Raw genomic sequence first — 10,000 nt, forward strand, 5'->3', positions numbered from 1 at the left:
ACTCGTTTTGATTTCAAACGTGTGAATGAAACTTTTATACGTTCGCTGCTGAGGAAGAACTGTGTCGACGGGACGGACGCACGTCCCCGGAGGACGAGCGGGAGGACGAGGGCGTGTCCGCGGATCATCAGACGGAGAAAATAATCACTTCTCTTGATTGAAATGCAACAAATTGATTTGAAATCATCTCTTTAAATTCAGACGTCGGGGTCGAATCATCAAAACGGAGCCCGGAGACTTTGAGGTTTAGCGAACGCCACGAGGTCGAGGAGACGACGACAGCGATGCACTCAGGACCAAGTCCAGGCGAAGCTTCGCCCGCGGCGTTTTCACCGCGCTGTGACGTCATTTCAGAGGCTGGAGCTGAAAAATTCATCATCTCATCTTCAGCCTCTGATCCTGGATCAGGTCTCAGGGGCAGCAGCTCCAGCCTCTGATCCTGGATCAGGTCTCAGGGGCAGCAGCTCCAGCCTCTGATCCTGGATCAGGTCTCAGGGGCAGCAGCTCCAGCCTCTGATCCTGGATCAGGTCTCAGGGGCAGCAGCTCCAGCCTCTGATCCTGGATCAGGTCTCAGGGGCAGCAGCTCCAGCCTCTGATCCTGGATCAGGTCTCAGGGGCAGCAGCTCCTGCCTCTGATCCTGGATCAGGTCTCAGGGGCAGCAGCTCCAGCAGGGGACCCCAAACTTCCCTTTCCCGGGCCACATTAACCAGCTCTAACTGGGGGATCCTGAGGCGTTCCCAGGCCAGTGTGGAGATCTAATCTCTCCACCTGGTCCTGGGTCTTCCCCGAGGCCTCCTCCCAGCTGGACGTGCCTGGAACACCTCCCTAGGGAGGCGCCCAGGGTTCATCCTTACCAGATGATCCTGAACCACCTCAACTGGCTCCTTTCAACACAAACTCGACTCCGATATGATGTAAAATTGTGAAATCGTTTGTTTGAACGACCAAATGACGTCGGTATAAAACGAGGGATGACTTTACGAAGGTGAAGCCCAAACTCACCTGAACACGGGGGCGGCCATCTTGTCGTTTTGAAGCCTGGACGTATGAGGCTCCGTTCACGAGTGGCTGATCACTGATGACATCACGCCACGACGGTGTTTACGGACGAGAACACGGCAACGTAGGACTTTATTGACCTGACTCTGCCTCATTTCCTGTGACCGTAAAAGGGCATGTATGTGACGTTGGGGGGGAGGGAGATACGTCTGTGTGGGTGACGTTAACAGAATTAGCCACATTAGCTCACATTAGCTCCACCCCCCGGGAGCTAGGCTAACAGCACACGCTACTAGCTAAAGGCAGTGGGAGTCCCGTGTCTCTGGAGCAGATTCCAGCGGCTGAAGATTAGCATTAGCCACATTAGCTCCAGCGGCTCCAGGAGTGAAGAGCAGCAGCGTTTCTGATTTCCACTGATGTTCGACACAGTCCCACGCTCAAAGACTGGAAAACACCCACAATCCTCTGCTGCGCCACATTAGCATTAGCATCTAGTGTCTGTGTCAGCGACAGCAGGCTGGATTCAATGCTATTTCATTAGCATAACAGAGCTAACGCTAACACGGCGTGTTCCTAAACCAACTATGGAAACACCACCACACGAATGACCACAGTCCAGGTCCAGTTGACAGAGTTAGCATGCTAATGATGCAAATCCTGACAGCTAGCCTCCGTGGAGAAGTGAGGGTCACTCAACAGGCCACGCCCCTAATTATGCATAAACTTTAACCTCCAATCAAATAAAAACACGGAGCTCAGAGACCAAGACGGACTCAGGAGGCCCCCGTTCGGACCTTTCCGTCAAAATCAGCCGGGTCAGGATCGGACCCTTCAGTCCAAACGTCCCTCTCCCTCCACGGTCCGCCTGCTTCGCCGCCGTCCTCCATCTTTGTTTGATTCTTTCATAAAACAGAGCAGCGCGGGTCAGAATGACGCCGTTAAAGTCCGATCCGTGTCAGATTCAGCAGCAACTTCAGGTTCAAAGGGTCAGAAGAACCAGAACCGGGTCACAGAGGAGAGGAAACATCAGGTCCGGGCCCCCGGGACGGACGTGGGGACGGAGAGGGTCCATAGAGGAACGGCAGAGGTGCATTCTGGGACACACAGAGGACTGAACAGGACTTCCGGATGAATCCGACCCGGGTAAAGTCCAGAACCCCAGGACTCAGTAAACTGGAGCTTTACACGTGTTATTGTTGCACATGTTTTAATCAAAGGTACTAGACGAGCGCTTATACGTGACGCTCTGTGGTGTGATGAGGTTTCTGACGTTTGTCGGAGATAAAAAAAGGTTATTTGGTGAAATTACGCAGATTTTTACGACATTATGAGTTTAAATGAAAATTAAACGTCATATTTTAACGGTTTATTCTTCCTCATTTAAAGGTTTCACATGTTTTAACTCATAAATCACATTTGTTTTGATTTTTGTTGATCTCTTTCTTTGATTCTGTCTTTTCCTGATGCACTTTAACGCAGCATCGGTGGTGCGTTCAGGGACAATCGGACGTTTGAGTTCTTTCTTCCCAAACCGATAAAAAAAAACATATTAAAATGTCATATTTCATATTTCGGCACTGCACCAAGTGTAAAAGGCCGACTCAGCAGCGTACTCACACTTCCTGTCGACTCCTTCAAAATAAGAGCGTGTAGCTGCATTGGACGGTGTGCAGGCGTCGCTCTTCTTCACGCTTTAGTTTCATTTTTCAGATTAAAAGCCTTTGATTGTTTTCTGTTTCCTGTAAATGTGGATGTGTGAAATTAATCTTTCTGTACAGAAATCTGAATAAAAACAAAACTGATCCGATCATCGACTGTTCTTTTGTTTCATGATCATTCTTTTATTCTGAAGGAGCACGAGAGCCGTAACACTTAGTTAAATGTGTAGTTTTATTTTGTTTATTTGTGGTTTAAAGTTGCCTCTCTACTTCCTGAGCAATGAGACGTCAGTGACGTGTTTCCTGTCAGTTTTGGACGTCCAGCTTCGGTCCAACGGAGGGGTCGTCATCGCCGTCGTCGTCGTCATCGCCGTCGTCGTCATCGCCGTCGTCGTCGTCATCGCCGTCGTCATCGCCGTCGTCATCGCTGCCGTCGTCGTCGATGTCGTCGTCGTAGCTGTTTTCGTTGTTGTTGTCGTTCTCTTTGTCGTTGTTGTCGTTGTCTTTGTTGTCGTTGTTGTCGTCGTCGTCGTAGCTGTTGTTTTCGTTGTTGTCGTCGTTGTCTTTGTCCTCGTTGTCGTCTTTGTTGTCGTTGTCGTCGTTGTTGTTGTCGTCGTAGCTGTTGTTTTCGTTGTTGTCGTCGTTCTGTTTGTCCTTGTTGTCGTTGTCGTTGTTGTCTTTGTTGTTGTTGTTGTCGTCGTTGTTGTTGTCGTTGTCTAAATGTGGTCGTTTGTAATCATCAGTTTAGACGACTTCAATAATAATAATAATAATAAAAACAGGGCGTGAAGTGTCTCGGGCCATGACACAACGATCGTTTCACGGCAGGGATCCGAACAGATGAATGCAAAAATACAGAAATGCATTCAAAAATAACTTGATTAAAAAAAAACAATTAAAGAAAAGCAGGAAAATATAAAATACCATAAAAAAAAAACCCATCATGCACATTTCCTGCACCTGCTCTGGTCATGGTCTGCTCAGAGTGACGTAACACCCTTTCAAAATAAGATTTCCGGGTCCAAACCAAACAGAAACAAACGTCCGAACATGTGAACGATCAGGATCAGGATCAGCTCTGGGGTCAGTTAGAAAAAGGTCAAAGGTCAATTATGATGTTTTTAAAAACTCTGTTCGAACAACAGGAACACGAGGCTCTGACAGGAAGTCTTATTTTGAAAGGGTGTTCGGTCACGACTGAACAGCTGGACGGACATGATCTGCACCAATGCTTAGTGGCTTTGACCTTTTCCATGGACTTCCATTGCTTAGCAACAGCCTTGGTCCTTGTTCACTTCCTGTCAGCTGATGCTTTCACGTTCAGTGAAACAGGAAGTGAACTGGGACACATTTAGAATGTTTTTGTTTACATCTTTGAAAAGGTCCAGGATCATCATCATAATAATAAAAAAAAAATAATAAAAAATATAATAAAAATAATTAAGGTATTGAACAAAAAATAATGTAAAATAATAAAAGAAAAATAAATAATAATTTAAAAAAATGAATAAAAAGATCAAAATAATAATCAAAAATAATTAAAATTATAATAATAATGTATAATAATAAAAGTAAAAACTATAATAATAATAATAATAATAATAATAATTTTGGCCCAAATGGGCTTCCATATAAAACATCCCGCACTTTTATTTTGAAGGCGGCAGGCAGCGGAAACAGAGCGCTGTTGTTTCCGGTGGTTGTGTTTGGCGTGTCTCGGCTCGGCTCGACTCGGCTCCGCTCGGCTCGGCTCGGCTCGGCTCGGCTGAGAGAACCTGTGTGTGACGGCGGAGGAAAGATGGCGGCCCCTGCTCTCTCCGGTCGGGCTGGCTCTGCGGGCAGCCTCGGGAACAGCCCCACCGCGGCCGCCGGGAGGCTCCCGCACGGCGGCGGCGGCGGCGGAGGAGGAGGCGGTGGAGGCGGCGGCGGCGGCGGAGGAGGAGGAGGCGGCGGCGGCGGAGGAGGCTTCGGCGGCGGAGGAGGCTTCGGCGGCGGGCCCGAGCTCGACTTCAGGTCGGCGGCCCGCATGGAGGAGCTGAACCGGCTCATCCAGGAGTTCAGCAAACACGACCAGCGGGAGTACGACGACCAGCGGGCCCTGGAGATCCACACGGCCAAGGACTTCATCTTCTCCATGCTGGGTCATTATTACTGTTATTATTATTATTATTATTATTATTATTATTATTATTATTATTATTATCATTAATAACAAGGACTTCATCTTCTCCATGCTGGGTCATTATTACTGTTATTACTGTTATTATTATTATTATTATTATTATTATCATTATTATTATTATTATTATTAATATTATTAATATTATTACTGTTATTATTATTATCATTATTATTACTGTTATTATTATTATTATCATTATTATTATTATTATTAACAAGGACTTCATCTTCTCCATGCTGGGTCATTATTACTGTTATTATTATTATTATTATTAACATTATTATTATTATTATTATTATTATTATCATTATTATCATTATTATCATTATTATTATAATTATTATTATTATAATTATTAACAAGGACTTCATCTTCTCCATATATATATAATATCTATGCTATTATTGGAACATTATAACAGTTATATATATAAATAAATATATATATATATATATTTTTATTATTAATGAAACATAAATAATATATATATATATATATATATTTGTATATAACCACAGAGTTGGTGAAGCTTTATAACTAATATTTATATTATAATATATAATTATTATTGAAACATCAGAACTTTTTGAAGAACTCTGGTTCTGTACATGGAGACTCTAAGGAGAACCAGGGGCACACACACACACACACACACACACACACACACACACACGCACACACACACGCGCACACGCACACACACTGCCCTCAGGCCCTCGGTCCTTTAACCCGTCCTGTCTTTCGTCCTCTGTCTCTCAGGAATGGTCCAGAAGTTGGACCAGAAGCTCCCGGTCGCCAACGAGTACCTGCTCCTGTCGGGAGGCGTGCGGGAGGGCGTGGTGGACATGGACCTGGACGAGCTGAGCGTCTACGCCCGCGGAACCGACTACGACATGGATTTCACCCTGCTCGTCCCGGCGCTCAAACTCCACGACCGCAACCAGCCGGTGACCCTGGACATGAGGCACTCGGCGCTGGGCCACTCCTGGCTCAGCCTCCGCCTCTTCGACGAGGTCACCATCAACAAGTGGAAAGACTGCTGCACCATCGTCGACCACATCAGCGGCACCACCAACTACTTCTTCTCCCCGACGCTGGTGGCCGACTGGTTCTACCAGTCCATCTCCCTGGTGCTGCTGGAGGTGCAGAAGAAGCCGCAGAGAGGGATGCCGCGGGTGGAGAAGGTGGAGCGGAACGGCACCATCATCTCCGTGATCCTGGGCGTGGGCAGCAGCCGCATGCTCTACGACATCGTCCCCGTGGTGTCGTTCAAAGGCTGGCCGGCCGTCGCTCAGAGCTGGCTCATGGAGAATCACTTCTGGGACGGGAAGATCACCGAGGAGGAGGTGATCAGCGGCTTCTACCTGGTCCCCGCATGCTCCTTCAAAGGCCGCAAGGAGAACGAGTGGCGCCTGTCGTTCGCCCGCAGCGAGGTGCAGCTGAAGAAGTGCATCTCGTCCAGCCTGATGCAGGCCTACCAGGCCTGCAAGGCCATCATCATCAAGCTGCTGTCGCGCCCCAAAGCCATCAGCCCCTACCACCTCCGCAGCATCATGTTGTGGGCGTGCGACCGCCTCCCCGCCAACTACCTGGGCCAGGACGATTTCTCCGCCCACTTCCTGCTGGGCCTCATCGACGACCTGCAGCACTGCCTCGTCAACAAGATGTGCCCCAACTACTTCATCCCCCAGTGCAACATGCTGGAGCACCTGTCCGACGAGACGGCCATGCTGCACGCCCGCAAGCTCTCCTCGGTGCGCTCCGACCCGGCCGAGCACCTCCGCACCACCATCGAGCACGCCAAGGCCGCCAACAGGCTGACGGTGGAGCTGCAGTGGCGAGGCAGCTCCAACAACCTGCCGTCGCCGCAGTCGGACGCCGGCGGCGAGAACCAGCCGGACGACCGGTTAGCCAAGAAGCTCCAGCAGCTGGTGACGGAGAACCCCGGGAAGTCCATCTCGGTGTTCATCAACCCGGACGACGTCACGCGGCCGCACTTCCGCATCGACGACAAGTTCTTCTGAGACTGAGGCGCGTTCTCCCGGACCTCGTCCTCCTCCTCGCCCCCTCTCCTCCGATGCCCCGAAACTTTATTTTCTACGTTTTTTTATGTTTCTCTGCCACAGAGTGACGTGAGGTGATCGTCCCGTCGTGTCCACCACAGTTTTTTTATTTTTTTATGTTTATTTTTCTACTCCCGCCCCCTCGCCCTCCTCTTCACTGTGTGCCCTGTGTTTTCTACCTGCTCGATGCCTTTGACACGGACAGCTGAGGAGCAGCCGCTTGTTTTTAACGAGGCGGGAAAATCCACCGTTCAGAGGGACCCGCTGAGTCGGCGTCACGCTCCTTTTAACGATCAGGGACCCTGGAGACGAGACGAGAGCGAACCCCCTCCTGAGAACGCCACAGGATCTCGTTCTGAGTGTATTTCACGGGTCAGGAACAGGAACCAGGTGTCATGGCGGACATGTTGTCTTTTAAATACGCTGGTTCTCGCCTCTGTACGGACAGAAGAGCGCGTTGGCGTGTGACGTTCAGCTGGAGTTGATGCAAAAACGACGCTAAATATCCCGTAGAAGAGGAAACGTTGGCGCGCAGTGTAAAGACTCATCACCGCGGTTCTTTGCGTGAGTTACGACCAACGTTGCGTGTAAACGTGCGTCGTTACACGAGTTTAAAGGTTGAATCTGCAGAAACTTTATTAAAAACTCTCTTTAGTCTGAATGAATTTTGTAAATGTTTGACTTCCTGTCCCGTTGTGTTTCCATGGCAGCAGCCAATAGCGTTGGGCGTTGCCGGTTGCCAGGGTTGTCTGTTGTTGGGTGCAGCTACTGTAGGCTGGCACTGGGTGAAATGGAGTTAGCCAATCCTGCAGCTGCTTCGGAGCCTCAGTGAAGGGGGCGTTCAAACGCACGCCCACATGGCTACGCTGCTCCTTGATGCTAACATCACTTTCATCTGCACTTAGCTGCAACGGCTAACGCTAACGGCTAACGCTAACCGTCAGTCAAACTCCTCTAATCCTTGTTTTGATGCTGTGATTTTCTGGAGGAGACGGGTTCAAACAGGCTCAAACAGACTCTGGTCTCCTGGAGCTACTGGGCCGGGTCTGACCAACCTGGCAACCCCACTGCTGGACTTCTGTTTTGTTGTTGAGACAATGATTTGGAGACTCTAGATGGAGCCGTTCCGATAGTTCTGCAGATTCAACCTTTAAAGTAAATCGTGAGTCACTAAGATTTCGTTTCGATCTCGTTTTGCACTTTTTTCGCAGCTCAGCAAACGATTATTTCCGTCGTGGATTCACACGCGGATCATTTCCTCCTAAATCGATGATCAGAGAAGTTTGAGTCCACAGACGGAGGCCGACGGGTTCTGGTTCTGGTTCAGGATTTCAAGCGAAGCCTCAAACAGCAGCACGATTGTGGAGCCCGCGGACCCGTGAGCGATCGTAAGCGCGGTCAGGAGTCGGGGACGGCGAGCGGCTCAGCCTCAGGAGCAAAGACGCCAGGGTTCGGTCTGAAGGTGGATTTTGTCCCTCTGAGGAATGTCTCCGCCCCGTCGGGGGGCTACGGTACTAACGTCTTAGAAGCTAACTGTAAATAGAAGATGAAGATGATGATGATGATGATGATGATGTGTGGACTACTTTTCCTCTAACTTTGCACAGAATGTATAAAAATCACCACTTGTCCTCTTGACGGCGGCGTCGCGTCCGTCCTGGTTCTTGAATATTGTGTCACATCGGTAGACGTCACCGCTGAAGGAGGTCGTACCGCACGCGTCAGATGTGGATGTGCAACGGTGAAGGGTTGCCACGGTGACGCTGTGGTTTTTTTTGTTGCCCTTGTTGAAACTTCATTCTGCTGATTTCACGGGTTCTTCCTCGGAAGGTCGAGGCACAGGAAGCGAGGACGAACTGTAGCGAGTCGGCGATCGTTGGAACAATCTGGCGAATGGCGTTCGACGAAGCTGAAATTCAGTCCAACTCCAAAACGAGTCGTGTCTCCAAACATTTTACTTCTTCTGAAAGAGAAGAACTTGAATTCAGAAGGTTTTATTTTGTGTTTGAAAAGTAAAGTGAGCGAACGAACGTCTTTGTCCACCGTTCGTCTGTTTGTCTTGCTTGTTAGGGCGCACTCCCACTGTGCCTCCGTACCGTGCCCCAGCACGTTTCACGGCTAGCTAACTTACAGGTAGCTGGCTAATGTTAGCTCGCTGGCTAGTGCTAGCTAGCTGGCTAATGTTATCTCGCTGGCTAGTGCTAGCTAGCTGGCTAATGTTAGCTCGCTGGCTAGTGCTAGCTTGCTGGCTACTGTTAGCTCAGCTGATACATAGTTTTCTGAACGAAACACAGAGAAACTTGAATGATTCGGTTTGAAAGCTCCGGTTGTTTTTCCTGAAACGTCTCAACGACCGAAGCGAGAGTTTGTTTTGAGTCCAGAGCGCCACGAAGCTGCCGCCGTGTCCTCCAGAGCTTCCTGTCCGCAGTTTAACAGGTTCGTCTGCTGCAGTAAGACTGTCACGGACGAGCATCGACCTCACGGTTTCGGAAGCATTCTCCGAGGTCCAGGTAGTGTGAGTACAAACGGGCCTGGAGGGGGGGACAAGGACCCTAAAGCACGGGGCACGGCACGGAGGCACAGTGGGAGGGCGCGTGTGAACGTATGAACGTGTGAAAGCATTAAACTTGGACACAAACACGTTTTCTTCCTCGCTCTCTGTGAAGCCGCGGCTCCAAACCGTGAAATCTGCAAAATGAAGTTGAAACTGTGGCATCGACCCGACGAACACTTGGACCAAAACTTTGAGTGACTTCATGGTTTAAGATGTGGACGAGGTCTGAAACACTCGCACTGCGTTGGTTATTAAACTCCATTTTGTTTAAAGGGTCGTGGACGTGTGGTTCTGTCACTCTCACCGTGTCCTGCAGCACTTCCTGTCCTCTCTGACTTCCTGTCCTCTCTGACTTCCTGTCCTCTCTGACTTCCTGTCCTCTTTGACTTCCTGTCCTCTCTGACTTCCTGTCCTCTCTGACAGCCTGGGGACCCACTTCTCTGTGAAGGACTCAGGACCACGGGAGGTTTTGCTCCTGGGTCCCGCTCCTCTCTTCAGCTCTACAGCAACACTGATGCTAACATCGATGCTAACACTGATGC

General features: G+C 49.3%; 2 protein-coding genes across 2 annotated transcripts in view; both read left to right on the forward strand.

The window, feature by feature from the left end:
- exoc3l2b (exocyst complex component 3-like 2b) overlaps nt 1–426 on the forward strand; it is a 46,350-nt gene extending 45,924 nt beyond the window's left edge. The window contains exon 15 of the mRNA XM_083913986.1: nt 1–426. This exon is cut by the window's left edge and continues 438 nt beyond it. The gene's annotated coding sequence lies outside the window, so the exon portion shown is untranslated.
- A 4,031-nt stretch (nt 427–4,457) lies between these two features.
- LOC310947240 (nucleotidyltransferase MB21D2) lies at nt 4,458–9,839 on the forward strand (the record flags this gene model as incomplete). Its single annotated transcript, XM_083914005.1, has 2 exons — nt 4,458–4,800; nt 5,601–9,839. 2 exons carry the CDS (start codon nt 4,458–4,460, stop codon nt 6,863–6,865), a joined length of 1,608 nt encoding a protein of 535 aa, XP_083770131.1. The 3' UTR covers nt 6,866–9,839.
- Between the last annotated feature and the right edge of the window lie 161 nt (nt 9,840–10,000).

Source organism: Echiichthys vipera, assembly GCF_963691815.1.
Source record: "Echiichthys vipera genome assembly, chromosome: 5".
In the NCBI taxonomy this organism is placed as follows: Eukaryota; Metazoa; Chordata; class Actinopteri; order Perciformes; family Trachinidae; genus Echiichthys; species Echiichthys vipera.